Source organism: Aptenodytes patagonicus, chromosome 1, assembly GCF_965638725.1.
Source record: "Aptenodytes patagonicus chromosome 1, bAptPat1.pri.cur, whole genome shotgun sequence".
Lineage (NCBI taxonomy): Eukaryota > Metazoa > Chordata > Aves > Sphenisciformes > Spheniscidae > Aptenodytes > Aptenodytes patagonicus.
The window spans coordinates 112329-128829 of record NC_134949.1 but is presented as its reverse complement, the minus strand read 5'-3'; the positions used below and the strand labels follow the sequence as shown (position 1 = coordinate 128829).

The 16501-nt window shown below is 55.4% G+C and overlaps 1 protein-coding gene across 2 annotated transcripts in view; it reads left to right on the top strand.

The window, feature by feature from the left end:
- SHANK3 (SH3 and multiple ankyrin repeat domains 3) overlaps positions 1–16501 on the top strand; it is a 404972-nt gene that overhangs the window by 351351 nt on the left and 37120 nt on the right. The window contains exons 18-22 of one of the 2 annotated variants that reach the window (XM_076341380.1): positions 3953–4088; positions 6970–7050; positions 10327–10350; positions 14716–14843; positions 15791–15896. In XM_076341380.1, coding sequence (XP_076197495.1) covers positions 3953–4088; positions 6970–7050; positions 10327–10350; positions 14716–14843; positions 15791–15896 — 475 coding nt within the window. The remainder of the gene's footprint in view (positions 1–3952; positions 4089–6969; positions 7051–10326; positions 10351–14715; positions 14844–15790; positions 15897–16501) is intronic. The other variant, XM_076341473.1, reaches the window with a different exon arrangement.

Sequence of the window (16501 nt, the reverse complement as noted above, 5' to 3'; positions counted from 1 at the left end):
CAAAGTTGTTTGCAGTTGCAGAGTTCTATAGTTCATCTTCTTGGGTATCACCAGGAACCGGGGGTGAATCAGGATTTTGTTATTTTTCAGAAATTGTTTTTATTCCCAGACAGTTTTGCATAGTACAAGCAACTGTCTCACCAGTCTCTCCTGTGGTCAGTTTTACTGTATAACATTAATTCTTGACCTCCTGTGTTATTTTAGCCTCTTGACTGCTTTTCTTACCTGCTTTCTGCAAGATGCCGTTCCTGCTGGTCAGGTTGAGCTGCAGTTTCCTGGGTTTTGAGCACCTGCTTGGTTTTAATCCATCTTTCACAGAAAAGTCCTGGCAACGTGAGACCGATACTTTGAGGCTGTCACTGAAAGACCTTTAATGTGCTGTTCCCTCTGTTTTAAACAGCAGCAGAGATGTTATTTTTTCCCGTAGGCCAAATTATTTACATTCACACTCCAGTGACCAAGCTTTCCTTTGCAGACTTTATAACCTAGCCCAGCTCTTGCATGTCTCTGGCCAGTTTGGTTGGGGCTTTGGGTTGACGTCCTTCTGGTCAAGGGTGTTTCAGAGAGTCACAGGGTCAAGTCGGCATTCCCGGGCAAGCGTGGCACTGAGACTCTCTGCACTTACTGGACAGCATCATGTTCTTCTTGTCTTTCATGGCTGGCCCTTAGCGTGCTTTGTAAAGCTGGTGTTGCTCTCCCCATGGCTGCTTTTTCATGCTCTGGACAGTCAAGGAGTGCCCAGTGGTGGATGAAGTTGCACAATACGGGATAAGTTGGTGTCTTAGGGTTTTTGTAGGAGTTGTCCATCAGCGGGCACATTTGAAACACGTTGGTACCTTTTCCTCATCCCTGATCTCACCAAGTTATAAACAATTGAAAATCAACATTTTCCATCTGTCACTTGACTGTCAGCAAAAATGCCAACAGTCTGCCAGAACACCAACAGGATACGGTGCTTGGGTCATGCTTCTGCCAGGCAGTGGGTGCCACAGCAGTCGGTGCTCTTTCTCCTGGAGACCACGTACCCTGGCTTGTGCCACCAGTGCTGCGCCAGGGTGGAGCAGAGGGAGAAGGTCTCACCTTTCTAGCCCACAGGGTGAAAACCTCCCACTCCTGCTTCTCTGTATCCGAGTAACCTAAAAAATCTGAACTGCTGCCCATTTGGGTGGACAAGTTTGGATGATTAAAAATTAAACAGAAAGCACGGGCATGTTCTGTCAGTATTTCTGTTCTTTATTTGGAAGGGAGCAGGGTGATGGTCATGTATCACATGCAGACGATGAAACGCTTTCCAAGCCATTAGTAACTCAAGCTGTAAGCATCTTCCAGGTGGTAATTTTTCAGTATTTGCATTTTGTAATTGTATGATGCTGGGGCAATGCCAGGGAGACTGGCAGAGCGCTGGCGTTTGGAAGGGGCAAGGGGATGATCCAGTTAATTATAAACCTGTGAGTCTGATATCAGTTGCTGGCAAAAAAAAAAAAAATCTGATACTGTAGGCAGTTGATAAAGAGTTAAAGAGTAGAATATAATTACCAGCAGAAAACCTCACAAAACAAATTTCATTTATTTGAGGTGTTAGATTTGTTTGATAAAGGTAACTGTTTAGATGTAATAGATTTTGTTTACCACTGTAGAACATTCCCATTACAAAAGCCGCGGTGTACAAAACCAGTGGAGCACCTGGGAAGTGGTTCAGAAATTTGCCAGATGACGGGTCTTGGCAAGTACTTGTCAGCAAGGAACCGCCGCTGGCCGGGATTTCTAGTGTGTCTCTCCAGGACTTAGCTCAAGATCCGATGCTACATGGTGATTTCATACATGTTCTAGAAATGAACCTGAAATCACGGCTAATAAGTAATAGATGTGCAGGGGACCCGTGAGCTGCAGTGCTGGGGATATGCCGTGCAGCCCTGGGCTCCGCTGTGCGACGGTGCTTTGGAAAACTAAAGGGCTTGCAAAGACAAACTGCTGAAGTGGTTTAGGATCAGGAGAAAATACAGGATAACCGTGCTCCAGGATTCAATCCATTCCATCCAGTTCATCCAAAAAAAAAAGATTAAGGGGTGATTTAACTAGAGTAGACTGGTAATTTCATCAAAATCAAAGTTCCTGAGGAAAACGTGTGTTTTCATGAAAATTGAATAATTATTGAATCAATTACAATCAAAATTGAATCAATTGGATAATTGAATATTTGAAATAAAATTATTATTTCAAAAGCTTTGCATCTTAGGAAATGCTGATGTTCCACTTCAGAATTTAGTTCAACGACTTTTTCCATTTTTATACTTTTTACAGTTTTTCATAGAAAACAGCACTACGGCTCATGTATTGCAAATGTAATAACCTACATACTTTTAATTATTTAAATGACAGTTCAGTCTACCCTGAATTAGTATTAATAAAAACACTTTAGACTTCACTCTAAGATGAAACATCTCCAGCTGGAGTAGAAACACATAAAACCCAAGCATTCTTGAAATGCCGAAGTTTCCAGCATCCAGGACAATTCTCCATTTCAGTCTGTTGTACTTGTGATCCCACGCACTGTGGTGCAGGGACGATGCTGGTAGTGAGGGAGGTGGGACTGTGCGTGAGGAACGGTAGCACAAGAGCCTGTGACTGAAAATGGATTTCTTGATAGTAATATAGGAATGCTTTTTTTTTTTTTTAAGCGGTGGGAATTACTAAACACTTGGAACAAACCTGCAGAGGAAAGGCTGAATTCTCCATCTTGTGGTGTCTTTGAGACCTGAAGCCAGTGGCATGCAACAGCTTAGCTATAATGCTTCTGGTCTTGAACTTAGGGTGACGAAATTAATGTTGCATGGACAACCTAAATCCTGTCATTACCTGTCTTTTGAGTGTTCCACTTCTGGAAACATAAATATTAATGTAAATATTAACATAGGTGATTCTATATTTATTGCCCATAGAGGATCACTTGTCTCTTATTTGCTGTCAGTTATTCTCTTACACCTAGAGTAGCAGCAGCCCTGGAGTACACCGTACATTTCAAAAGTGAACGCCAAAGTGTGCAAACACGTCTGGATTTTTACAAAGTGGGTAATTAAGCCGCAAAAGTTGAAATCAGTTTTTCTAGCGGTGAGGCGTCTGACCTGTGGCATCCTCATCCCCATTACACCTCAACCTCAGTTACCCAAAGTGAGGGTCCATCTGTTAATGCCCCATGAAGAACCTTGTGCTCATTGCTACTTGGTAGATACCCAAGTACTGAGGTTTCATTTTCCAGTTTACTTCTTGGTTTTGTGTCTTAGAGATTGCCTAGCCTGCCATCACAGCCCAGTGCTTGTTGTCCAAGAAGCTAATAGGTTATGCTAGTGCTAAAAACGACAACAGGAGTGGGCTTCCGCATGTGTCCTGCAGACCCCTGGAAGGAGTCAATCAGCGTGTCGATAGCTGGGGGATCAGATAAGTGTCTCCATCTGTATAACACAGGTTGCTGCTGGTGGGGACAGGGTGGCTGAGCTGTTCGGGGCGATCCCTCTGCATGCCACTCTGCACGGGTGCCTGTGCTCTTCCAGCGCCTCTTGCAGACCTGTGGCACAGCTCGAGACTTATCCAGGAGTCTCCCCTGTAGTTGCCAAATACCCAGGCAGAACTAGGAAATACCCAATTTTTAGTGATCTGCCTTGACTGCCCAGTAGGGAGGGGGAGGTCTAGCTCTTGCCGCCTACCTGCAGCCCTGGTGTGCACTAGTTTGCACTGGCCTGTTGCAGGTTTCTCAGCTTCTCCAGAAGGTTGAGGTCATTAGTAGGTGACATCCCACAGGGACAGCTTAAATACAAAAATGTGCTAGGCTGTAAAAACAGATGCAGAGATGCAAAATCATCTGGTTTTGTGGCTTGCCATACGTGGGTCTTGCCCTCTGCCCACTCTCTTTGTGACAGCCAGCCTTTACACTGCTCTCTTTTTATTTGTGTCCTAGGTGAATGGTGTCAACGTGGTGAAGGTGGGGCACAAGCAGGTGGTCTCCTTGATCCGGCAAGGGGGGAACCACCTGGTGATGAAGGTTGTTTCCGTCAGCCGCAAGCCAGAATCAGAAGAAGTTGTTCGGAAGAAGGGTAGGTGTGGAGTCTCGTGGTTCTCTGAACGGGGCTTGCGTCACCTAAATGTGAGCAGGCGTGCAGAAGCCCGTGGGTCTGCTGGGAGGAGCCCAGCATGGGTGGATGGCCATGAGGCTGCTGAGCTGCAGCTGGTGCAGAAGGAGGGCACCGCGAGGGGAAGACCTGCCCGTCCCGGCACAGCAACCTCTGAATACGCAGCGCTGCCACACCGGGACGCACCGGCGGCTGCGGCTGGGAGCAGCGCAGGGGGGATGGGGGCGGTGGTCAGGTGGAGGGGCTGCAGCAGAGCACTGCCACTGATGCTGGGGAAGCCAGGCACAGCCAGCAGCTCTGTTCTCACACCAGAGCTGTGTGTGCTCAGCAAAGGCTGGACATGGCTCCTCCTTGGGGACAGAGCTGCTTCTGGCGCCTGCAGCCCGTGGTACCAGCAGCAGGCTGTGCTGGAGAGCAGAGACTCTCCCTGTCCTGAGGGGGGTCATGGTGGGTGAACTGCCCCTGCTTCAGGGTGCATGGGTGTGTTGTGGTGGGGAACCGGCCCCGCTGTGTGAGGGGGGTTGTGATGGAGAGCTGCCCCTCCTAAGTGTGGGGCTGTCAGAGAACTGTCCCTGTGGGGATGCGGGGGGTGTTGGGGTGGAGGATGGTGCCTACAGGAGTGCAGGGGGTGCCAGGGTGGAGAACAGCCCCCATGGCGGTGGAGGTGCCAGGGTGGAGCCTGTCCTCTCGGGAATGCCATGGCTGGGAACTGCCCCATGGGCTGGGAGCTCCTGGGGGCACGGCCAGTCCTGGGGCTGCCGGCTGCATGTGGGACTTGCCCTCGCGCAGGGGAGGGCAGGCAGCCGTGGGGCCCCCAAGACAGCTCTGGGCCTTCGCCCCATCATCCCCAGTCCCCGAGGGCAGAGCCGAGACCCTCGGCCAGAGGTGGGGCCTGAGGGGGCGTTTGGTGGTGGGCTGATGCGCTCATGGCCAGCGGGGCAGGGCAGCCCTCAGGGTAGGGGGCATTCAGCTGAGAAGGGCAGAGGCACATCTGGAAGGCAGCTGGATGGGAGGAAGCCAGCTGTGTACGGGAGGGACACATCATGGCATACAGCTGTGGAGGGCAGGGGCACATCTGAGGACAGCCAGCTAGGGAGGCTGGAGGCATATCTGGGAGCAGCTGGCTGTGGAGGGTAGGACATCATCCAGGGGCAGCCAGAGGTGGAGGGCAGGGGCTGGTAGTGGAAGGCAAGGGGCACGTCTGGGAGCAGCCGGTGGTGGAGGGCAGGGGCACATATGGCAGCAGCTGTCTGTGGAGTTTAGGACTTCATCCACAGGCAACCAGCTGCGGAAGGCAGCAGCACATCTGGGAGCAGCTGGCAACACAGGGCAGGGGCACATCTGGAAGCAGCTGGCAGCACGGGGCAGGCTGTCCCTGTCCGCCCCTGCTGTGGGCCGTGTGCAGGGAGGCAGGCTGTGGGGCAGGAGCGTTTTCCAGGAGAGTGCGGCTGGGAGCCTGGCGTGGGGGTACGGGAGGCGCAGGGGAACGGGAGCGGGGCGCTCCCAGCACAGCACGTGGGGCATGGGGGAGGGAGGCAGCTCTGTGCGCTGACACTAAGAGCTGTAATTATATTGTCACGGCACAAAAGCACGAGTCGTGGGAAAGGCTGAGGCTCAGGAATCAGTGCTGGGACCACCACCAGTGCCGCTCACCACTTATCCTGGTGCTTTCAGCCCTGCAGCCGGTGAGCAGCTGCCCATTGCTGCCCATCGCTGCCTGCTGCCCGTGCCCAGAGCCCACAGAGCTGGGCGGCCACTCTTACAGCACGGAGTGCGGGGACCGGAGCCGAGTCTGCTCTGCAGGACCCTGGCTGCAGCGCGGCCCGGGGGAGCCAGACCCCCATCCCCCCCTAGCTGGGGCTCGCCTCTTCCTGGGGGTGATGGAGGCCTGTGTGGGACTGGCATTTTCTGGCTGAATCCGCCCCTGTTGGGGTCTCTGATGCAGGCAGCGCCAGCAAAGCCTGAAGCTCCGGTTGCCATGGCAATGCCTGAGCGTTGAATCCAGCATTGTCAGCGAGCGAGCGCGAGGAGGAGGAGGCACCCCAAGTGAAGAGGAAGAGCCTTCAACTCGTCCCCGCTCCGGTGGGCTCATGGCATGCAGCGCCTCCGGGGCAGCCCCGTGGGCCGGCCCAGCTAGGCAGCCCCTCGGGGCAGCCCCGCGCCCCGGCACAGCACCGCACCGCCCCATGCCAGCCATGTGCCTCTGCTGCCCGGCACGGAGCAGGCCGCCTCCAGCGCTTCACTAGGGCCGCGGGAGCCTCACCCCGTCCTGGATACGGCCGAGCCGGCAGAGGAGGGTGGGTGGGCTGTGTTTTGCTGGGGGATGCGCCGCGCCGAGGCGGGAATGAGAGACTGAGATCAGGCCTGCTGGACTTGTTTCTCCCTCCTACCCTCCACCCATGGCATGTGCGGAGGGGAAGCAGCCATCAAAGCTGTTTGCTGAGTCCCACAGGCAGGCAGCCAGCTGCCTGAGACAGATTTAATTCGCGAGAGGCTTTCATAGCCATAGCATCTCCAGTAGCTGCAGGGGGGCAGGCGCAGCCTGGGGACATGACTTGGACTCTCCTCCACTGAGGGTTGTGGGAGCCTGGGCAGCGTGCACGTGCCTGCGGGAGCCACCAGCCCCTCCGCGCCGGGGCCTGCCCCGTGCCCCGGGACTGTGCTACCGAGACCATGAAGAAGTTTGCTTCCACACGCAGCCTCAATAAGATCCTGCAGCAGTGCGACTCCTCATCCCGCGAGTACGAGGAGATCCAGGCTGTGGAGAAGAAGTGGCATCTGCATCTGGCCACTCCTCGTAAGTTCCTGGACAAGAAATGCAAAATGCCGTCTCTCTTCCTTTCAGCTCCGCCGCCTCCCAAGAGAGCACCCAGCACCACCCTGACGCTGCGTTCCAAGTCCATGACGGCTGAGCTGGAAGAGCTGGGTAAGCGGCAGCAGGGGCTCGCGCGTGCATGCAGGGGTGCATGAGGAGCATGCGGGGCCGTGGCCAGAGCAGGCAGCACACTTGCCCAACGTCTATTTTCCAGAGGGGTGCATGAGCACGAGCGCGAGGCAACACGTGCACCTCCTGCGCTGAAGTTTCCATTGTGCTTAGCGGTGTGTGGGGCACGGGGGGCTGACAGCCCGCTGCCACCGCCACAGGGGCGTGGGAGAGCCCAGTAGAGTCAGTCCACCCCTTCAGTGCTGCCTCCCCAGAGAGGCGGCCTGGGGGAAGGATGCTGGGTGCCTCCATGTGCTTGCGGAGAGGCTCGCCGCCCCCATGCCCCGTCCATCAGGCACCCTGCTCCTCCCGCGCTCCGAACAGCCCCTTGTTTTTATTTTCCTCTACCTCCAGGCAGATATCACATGCTGTCAGATTAGCTGGCATCCCCATGGGCTGCCCTCCCCCCCCTTACACACACACACATGCATATGCACACACGCTCACACGTTCTGCTGTCACTACAGAGCCTACCCACATTTCCAGATGCTTTGGTATCCCAGCTTGCATCTACATGTTTTCCTATATTCTCTTAAAGCCTCTCTACCTCCACCCCATCCTCACTTCCAGGTACCCTGTGCTGAAGCCCCTCAGTCTTCCCATCTGTTCTGGCGACCTCATTGAGCCCACACCTTCCCAGTGCACTGGGCTCCCCCTAGTAGCATCCTACCAGCTGAGGGCCGTAGGGGTGCCAGTGTTCACACACCCTCCGAATGGCAGTCCCTTTCCTCTGCACAGAATGATTTGCCGTTTTTGCCATGCGTTATCCCCGGTGCACTGCAGGGCAGCTGAGCAGGATGCTCCGCTAGCAGTGGCAATGCCGGCACCGCCACCAGCCGGGGAGGCTGGCTGGCAGAACGGCAGCCCTCGCAGCCTGCCAGGTGCAGGAGATGTGGAGGGACCCCTCCTTCTGGGGGAGCCTTTGGGGCAACCACGCTCCGACATGCAGCTCTGGTGCACACAAGGTTAGCTCTGCCAAAACAGGCTGTTCAGGGCTGACCCAGCGCGGGAGTTGGATGTGCTGCAAGCCCCCACCAAGAGCATTGGTAGAGCGAGAGGGAGCCGCTCTCAGCACTGCCTACTGCCCTGGCTCACGCTTCTGCTATTTGTATTTATGTTTTTGCTGTGCGAAAATGTGGTGATATGTACAGATGTGCTTGCTGGCCATGGCACAGAGGCTGCGCGTGGCAGACCCCTGTCCTGCCTGGGAGGAGACCCACCTGAGAGGCAGGAACCTAGGCAGAAACCCCACCACCCCCTCTCTTTTTCAGGGCGTTGAAGGAAGGTCCGTGACGTTTCTCACTCTGCTCTGCTCCCTGTCCTACATGCATGTCCAGGATTTACAACCCTGTGGGGTTCTCCCAAAAGAAATAAACCTTGAGGGTTCGGGCTCACACTCAAACGTGGGTTTGAAGGGACAAATCTCAGCATTTAAGGGTTTGCATCAGCTGATTGATGGCCACTGTGATTTATTTTATGCTGAGCCCGCTGCCTTGATTTTCACCCTAGCCTGTTCCCCGCTTCTCCAGACCTTTATCACTAGACCTGAAGGTGCTGTGTTTACTAGTAGCCATTAGGAGAGGATTCAGAATAGCCCGTTTCTTCCCGTTTTTGCTCTTCCCTTTGCACAGATATTGCACAGACCCCAGGGTTCATATTTTTACTCTCGGTTGCTGGTCCTGAAAGTTGTTCCTAGCTGGTGTGATGGATGCCTGCTTGCACGCACAGGCAGCATGTTGCCTCTGTGAGAACATGTTCCCCAGCTGCATGTGCCTGTCTTTGGTAAACATCACGCCCGAGTCGAAGCCTGGCACACGTTGTGCAGGCACCTTTGCAGAGTGACGGGCACCCCAACCATGGCACTTGGCCTTGCGAGTGCCAAGTGGGGTGTGGGACATCGCCATGGGACGACCTGCACTGTGGAAACCCGCAGCGGTGTGAGGGAAGGGGCCCCATTTGCATGTGTTTTGGCAAGCAGAGCTGCTGGGCTTGAGGGGGAGGGGAGCAAGCTCATGGAAAGGGAAGTCACGAAAAGCAGAGAAATAGCTCTGCCAGAGAATATATTAAAGATGAGTCCTCTAGGTCTCCCTGAGGATTTTGCATCTAGATACTGCCTCTCTTCTACCTGGAGAGGGACTAGGAGCAGCAGCTGCCCTTGTCTCCCGGGAGAGGGATTTGTAGACAGTTACTGGTCTTAGTCCACATGTTTTCTGGGAAATTGTAGTGGTTAGTCCCTACTTCATGTCCTGTGGATCAGGGAGTATGCTGTAGCCAGTCCCACCACGCATCCCCAGGGAGCACGGCACAGGGAAAATGGGGCATTGTTCCTCCTCCCGCACTTTGTCTTCTGGTGGTTGATCCTCCAGCTTTTACTGCGAAGGGGGAGTTCTCGTGCAGGTCAGCATCCCCACGCCTCAGCGGTGTGCAAGTTTAGTCCCCTCCTTTTCTGAGGGGATGGTGGTGTTAGTGAAAGGGACATTTTTACCTGCAGCTTCTTAAAGTGAGCTTTGTCAGATGGTCCCTGCCCCTCTTTCCTTGAAGCCTGTCCCTGTCCTGTGGCTTCCAGAACATCCCATATGCCCATAGCCATACCTTAACGTTTTCTTGCTGCATATCGTGCCAGTGCCCTTGGAAAAGCAGATTCCCAGCAAGCTGCTAACAAAGCACTCCTGTCCTGCAGTCCTGGTGTTTGCTGATGCTGAGAAGACTGGCTCTGGGAGACGTGCAGACTGCTGTGTCTCCTCAGTTAGCAGGGAGGGATTAAAAGCTTTTAAAAGAGTTTCTCCATGGCTCAGGCATTAAATGCCATCCAGACCTCCTCCTGGTCTTACTTCCTTCTGACATCTCACCTTCCCTCTGCTTTCCTGGTCTGAGTGAAGAGGAGGAGGGCTCAGCAGAGAGCTGGTCCCAGTGGTGGGGCTGGTGGAGAGCCCAGCCTGTGTCAGTCCCTGCCCGCCCACGGGGCTGGGACGGAGGAGAAGCAGCGCTGAGGAGGATGCACAAGGTGCTGCACCCCCTGCCCTGCCTGAGCCTTCCTCCTGAGAGCCCCCAGTGAGGCAGGCACGCGCTCCACTGTCAGGGCCTGATCCTGCCAGCATGCTGGGAGGCAGGAGAGCGTGCGGGGAAGAGGCACAGCAGGCAGGCAGTGAGGCTGGAGCTGGGAATGAAAGCAGGAACTGTGCATGCCATTCATGTTGTCTTTTGTTTCTTGATTCCAAGCCTCCATGCGGAGAAGAAAAGGGGGTGAGTGAAACCACACATCCTGGGGCTCCTCCCTTCCCCGTCAGCCTCCCAGCCAGCACCCAGTCGCACCACACAGGCATGCATGGTGCACCCCAAGGGATGGGCCCAGGTCACCGTCCCATAGTTGCCACAGGAAGGCTCAGCCCAAAGGGAGCCGGAGCTCTGCGGGTCAGCCTCCCGTCCGGCACCACCGCCACAGGGAGCAGCCGCCACGTACAGCTCTGGTGGGGCAGCAGAACGGCTGAAATCGGCGCAGTCATGTTGGGCTCCTGTTGGGCACAAGCAGGAGTGCCTGTTTGCCAGCCGGGCCCCATGAATCTCCAGGTCTGACTTCCTCAGGTGTTGTGCTTGCTTTGTGTTTGCTCCACGGTGAAAATGCCTTCAACAGGAATGTCCCCCGCATGTGGGGTCCTAAAGTACAGTCTCCTTCAGCCCCCAGGTCAGGCCTCTGGAGCTCAGTCAGATGAAATGGCAGCCATGCTCTCTGCCGTGTTTAGCAGTACAGGTGCTACCTCTGCTTCTGCCCCCGTGCAGGCTGTCTTGCTGCTCCCTGCGGTCCCGCACCAAGGAAGCACCTGAGGACGTACCTGCGCTGCAGGCAGGGTTTGGTGGCAGCTCTGAGGGCATACCCGAGTTAGCTGGGGGAGAGCTAATTTGGTTATTAATTGTCCGAGCTCTGGGTGGAGAGGGCTACCCACCATGAAGGCCATGTTATCAGTGCCCAAGCTGGCTGGGGTAAAGCTGGTTGCAGCAGGGCTCCATACATGGCGGTTGCACTACGCAGTGTCTGTGTGGACATTGCGTGAAGCATGCTACAAAGACAGGTGGTTCTTGCCAGGGCTGAGAGCCAGTAATGGACAATCCTGAATGGAGCAAGAAGGCTCGTCCCATGCCAGCACACAGCTCTGCATTTCTCCAGCACAGGCACGGGGTAGTGGGGGGAGCCTGGAGACCTGACCTCAGTTCTTAGCCTTTCAGAAGCAAAACTCTCTCTGTCCTGGTAATGTGAAGCTAGAGAACTGTTTCCCAAGGAACAGGAAATGTGAGGGAGTAAGTCTTCCACCATAACGGTGATGACATAGGAAAGAAGCTGAGCAGGGCTTACAAGCGGGAGGTCTCTGAGGGACCTCCCCAGAGCTCCTCTATACCGAGCAGATCGGTCAGTACCCAGAGGTGGAGGCAATGCAGAGGTCCCATAGAATCATAGAATAGTTTGGGTTGGAAGGGACCCTCATCTAGTCCAACCCCCCTGCCGTGGGCAGGGACATCTTCAACTAAACCAGGTTGCTCAGAGCCCCGTCCAACCTGACCTGGAATGTTTCCAGGGATGGGGCATTCACCACCTCATGGATCAGAATGATCATCTGAAGGTCACCAGGGATGTCCTGACATTGAAGACAGCTGTCTCCAAGTGTGTGGTGGAGAGCTCTTGACGCCTTGGACAGCCAGAGCCATTAGGGTGCACCCATTCCTGGGGGGTCCTTCTTTTCAGGGCGGCTCCAGCACTGCCTCAATCCCCCGCCCCAGCAGCCTGGAGGCAGGCAGGATCCACTCCAGAATGCTCTTCCATCTCCTTCAAAGGCATGGCAGATACAAAGTGCAGTTAGTGGTGATTTGTATCCCTGCGCTCTAATGGCATTACGAGATGGAAAGTGGAATAAAGCCAGGAGCGGAGGCAGGTGGAGAGGACTGGGGACCCCGCATCACTGGGGTCTCCAAACTAACATCACTACAGGGCTGCCCAGAGCAGCTTCCAGAGACGCCGATGAGGCAGGTTTCCAGCACATGGTCATCTTTAGAATCAGCCCATGGCTCATCTCCTCCTGAGGCTTGGCTGTCAGAGGTCCATGCAGTTGCTCAGCAGTGTTTGGACGCAAGGGATGAGCCAGCTCCCCTCTGAGCAGGCTGAACCACCCCACACCTCTTGCAGTGAGCGCAGCATGCGAGTCACACAGCAGTGAGGAAGAGGAACTATGAAGTCCCCCAGAGACAAGGATGGTTGGCTACAGGAGGTCTTGTGCTGAGGAAGTTCAGGAGCTGGCCTGAGCTGTTTCCTTGGAGCAGGTGCAGGTCCTTAGTCCCAGGGCCTTGGTGGATACCTGCCACCAAGGGTGCTGGCCTCAGAGGACACCTAAGTCCCCTTGGCAAAGACCACTTGGCGTCTGTGTTGGTGTAGGGCTTGCTCCTCCACAGACTGGGCTTCTGAAACGTTTGGGACTCATTTTCAGTTTCTGTAATTCAGGAATGCTGGCTTAGAAACTGCCACGCGGACAGCTGCCGTGGCCACAGTGTGTGGAGGTACTGAAGCTGGCCCATGAGTCATATTAGCCCCAGCCTGTGTTTTGTAGGAATACAGGCCTGATGGTCAGAGCTCTCCAGGTAGCTCGGGTCACAAGGATCAGCAGCTCCTGCACCACAGCGGTGACATTTCGCAGTCCCAAGTTCAACAGCCAGGCTGGAAAGAGCCCAGCAGTTTACAAGCCTTACCTGAACACAGGCAGAGCTTGTCAGCGTTACAGGACAAACACTGCACGTGTTCTCCTCTCTCCCTGGGCAATTTACTGGGACGGTGGATTGGTTGTGCCATGGAGGTAGAGGCATCCAGTCTTGATGAATGCTAAGGCAGACCCATCAGCTGCAGCACCATGCCAATGTGATGGCCGTGCTCCAGTGCCAGGTGACACCATTTATGACATGGAGCCGACAGACTCAACCCTGCCTGGCCCAGGGAGCTGTAGGAGCAGGGGGCAGCCACACCTGAATGGACCCTGCCCGGGCTGAGCACCAGCCCAGCAGCCTTTGTTAGCTCGGCTCTGCTGGACCCTGTCTGGCTCCACGTGGAGGGAGCTCAGAAGGGGTCAGTGGTGACAGTGGCCAGCATTTGCCTGCTGTTTCCAATGTCCTGAGTTTCAGGGTGTTTTACAGCCCCAGACAAAACCCCAGCGGCAGCCGGGACTGGTGCTGTGTCCGAGTGAGTGTACACCCTCCTGGCACGAGTGTTGTGAGCGCTGCAGACCGGGGCTGCTCTGCAGGCTGGGGGAGCAGCAAGGGCTAGCCGCTCCCCGAAAGACAGATATGGTCACACGGCCGGGGGCCTGACGGGCCCCACTGCCCTGAGCACCTTGGGCAGGGCAGACCGAGGTCTGTCACCTTCAACCACGAGTCCAGCCCGTCAGGCAGGTCTGTAGTGATGAGGCAGGGCCGAGGTCAGGCTGGGAGCCGGGTCAGGGTCTGCCCTGGTGATGCTAACCAGGGTCAGGTGTAGCCCAGAGGTCTGCAGGCAAGCCTGTGGTGGCGAGGCAGGGCCAAGGTCAAGCCTGGGAGTCAGTGTGTGAGTCAGGCCCATGGCGGCACAGGCATGGCCATGACAGCTCTGCAAATGGTGCTGCTGCACCACAGCCCAGGCGGGCACTGAGACCCCCGGCCTGCACTTACCCAGAGCTCCCGGGCCCGTGGACACGGGGGTGCGTGGGGGCCTGGTTACTCCCGTCAGGGCCGTTGGGGCACATGAGTCCACTTCGGGAGGAAATGTCCTAGTTTGTCCCAAACAGACACTGGAGTGACACTGGTTGTGCTGGAGCCGGACTGAGTCCCATGGACTTCTGCATCGCTTGTGGTCACTGCGGCACTCGGGTTCCCCTTACCTGCCGTAGCGCAGCCGCTGCCCACACCCTGCTTCGCCCAATTAGAATCATAGAATCATTTAGGTTGGAAAAGACCTTTAAGATCACCAAGTCCAACCGTAAACCTAACACTGCCAAGTCCATCACTAAACCATCTCCCTAAGTGCCACATCTACATGTCTTTTAAATACCTCCAGTGATGGTGACTCGGCAGGGGCGGACTCGGTCTCATTCTGAATATCAAAAATATATCTGGGCAAAAATTTGCTCTTTTAATGTAAGGATTGAGGCTTCCTCAAAGCGCAGCGCAGCTGGGAGCGGTCCCCCCGCCTTGGGAGCTGGCAGGTCAGACCCCAGAGGTCAGGCAGGCTGGTCAGGGGTGCCTGGGCCACACGGATGCGCCAGGTTCAGCTGGGGTAGGAGAGTGGCACGGTGCGGTGCTACCGCACTGGGCTGTCAGCTGTGGGTCCCCCAGCTGAGCCAGGCCGGTGCCTGCTTGTGCATTGTGGTGGGTGGGCGGCTCCAGAAACACCTCCAAAATCTTTGTTAGCCGCTGGCTGGGGAGGAGACGACTGAGCAGCCACTTCCTCCACTCTGTGCTCAACAGGCCTAGGAATCACTCTCCCTACGGGGATGTTCGCTCCCTGCTTAGCCACGCTGCAGGGGATGGGCCTGTCGTAGGGGAGCTGCCTCAGTACAGCAGCCCTTGCTAACCCGTTTGCTTTTACGTTTGGATTTTCAGAGAAACTGGATGAGATTTTGGCAGCAGCTGAGCCCGCGCTGAGAGCAGACATTGTCGAAGCAGATTCTAGGGCAGCCACTGTGAAGCAGCGACCAACAAGCCGGCGCATCACGCCAGCAGAAATCAGTGTGAGAGAGGAGGGCTCGCGGTGGGAGAGGGAAGGGCACATCACGCTGTGACAGACACTGACTGCCAGCCCTGAGACTCACATTTGGGAGTGGGTTTCCCCAGGGGAGTGGAAGGAGAGAGTGGGGGGAGATGGAGACACAGAGCAGGAGTCTGGGCAGGTGGTGGAGGAGCTGACCCAGGCCGTTTGGCAGCTGCACACCAGTACGGGATTGCCACGGGGAGGACGTAAGAGCGGATCTGAAGGAGTGTGGAAAGCTGAGCCGGCAAGCATAGTCTGGCTGCAATTTTCTGGATGTGAAGCTGGAAATTAGGAGGAATCAAAGAAGAGAAAAACGCCATCTCTGAGGGGAAGCATGGATGGAGTAGGAGTGGGGCTGCCAGCTCCAGGCTGTCTGGATTGTGAAAGTGCTGCAGGCGGTGGGAGGCAGCTTCTGGAGCAGGAGGTAAAATAGGACAGGCTGCTTCTGAGCAGAGACTGGCCTGAGCAAAGCCTTCCCACGGGAGGAAGGCTGCTGCTGGAGTCAGCATCACTGTGCCACCCCACCCTGGGCACAAAGCGCCTGAGAGCCGGCGGGGGGAGCAGGCAGGCAAGGGGGAGCAGGCAAGCTGGAGAAAGGGAGGGAGGGTTAACCCTTCAAAGGGCAATAGCACAGGTTTTGGAGACATGCTGGATGGGGCAGCATGGAAGATAGATGGACTGTTGAAGGTAGAGGTGAGGAAGGGGTTCGTCCTTGTCCCCAGGGAAGCCTCCCCTCCTGGGGCTGTGGCAGTCCCGGCTGCAGGCGCAGGGCAGCAGGGACAGGGTCTGACGTACAGACTGACATGGGGGTAGAGCCCCAGCTTCACCCGCAGTCAGAAGGATCAGGTAGATTGAGATGAAGTGTTGTGTCCTTTCAGCTGAGTCTCGCTGATGTCCAGAATGGAAATTTCCTTTTTTCTCTTCCAGTCACTCTTTGAACGCCAGGGTATGGCAGCACACTCGGGGGTCCTTGCGGGAGCTGAGAAGCCCCACGTTTCACTGCGCAAAGGAATTCCACGGACAAAATCTGTAGGTAAGGCAAACTGAGGGGGGAAATCCCTTCCTAAAGAGGAAGGGTTGTCCCCGTGGAGCATTCTTGCCGGCACAGAAACCAGGAGGAAAGACTCAGCCCTCTCTACTGGCTTGTAACTAAAGACCTTTGGAGGGGATGTTTAATGTGATTTCTACTTTGAAGGTTGCATGTATCCTGATAAACCTGTTCTAATACTGACAGTGGTCCTGCTCTGAGCAGAAGGTTGGACCAGAGGCCTCCAGAGGTCCCTTGGTCTCTCAGTCTCTTTACGGCACTGCCAGGGATAGGAGAGTTTCTCCCACCCTCTGTGCTGGCAAATGAGGGTTGGTGGGTGATTTTCTGTCAGACCATGTACCGGCTGAGCTGGGCATGCAGTGTGCTGAACACGTGGGTTGTGCTGAGAGTAAAACCATGAGCTGTAACAAACTGAGATGATGGAGCAGGTAACTGAATTTTTTCTGAGGAAAAACAGGACAGGGCCTGGAACGGGCACTCGTCTATGGGCCATGTCAGGATCTTCAGAGCCTGTCCCAAAAGGTTTGCAGTGCAACTAAAACCAAAAATATGCTGGGGGAGGGAGATGGGAGGATGAGGCAGAGTGAACA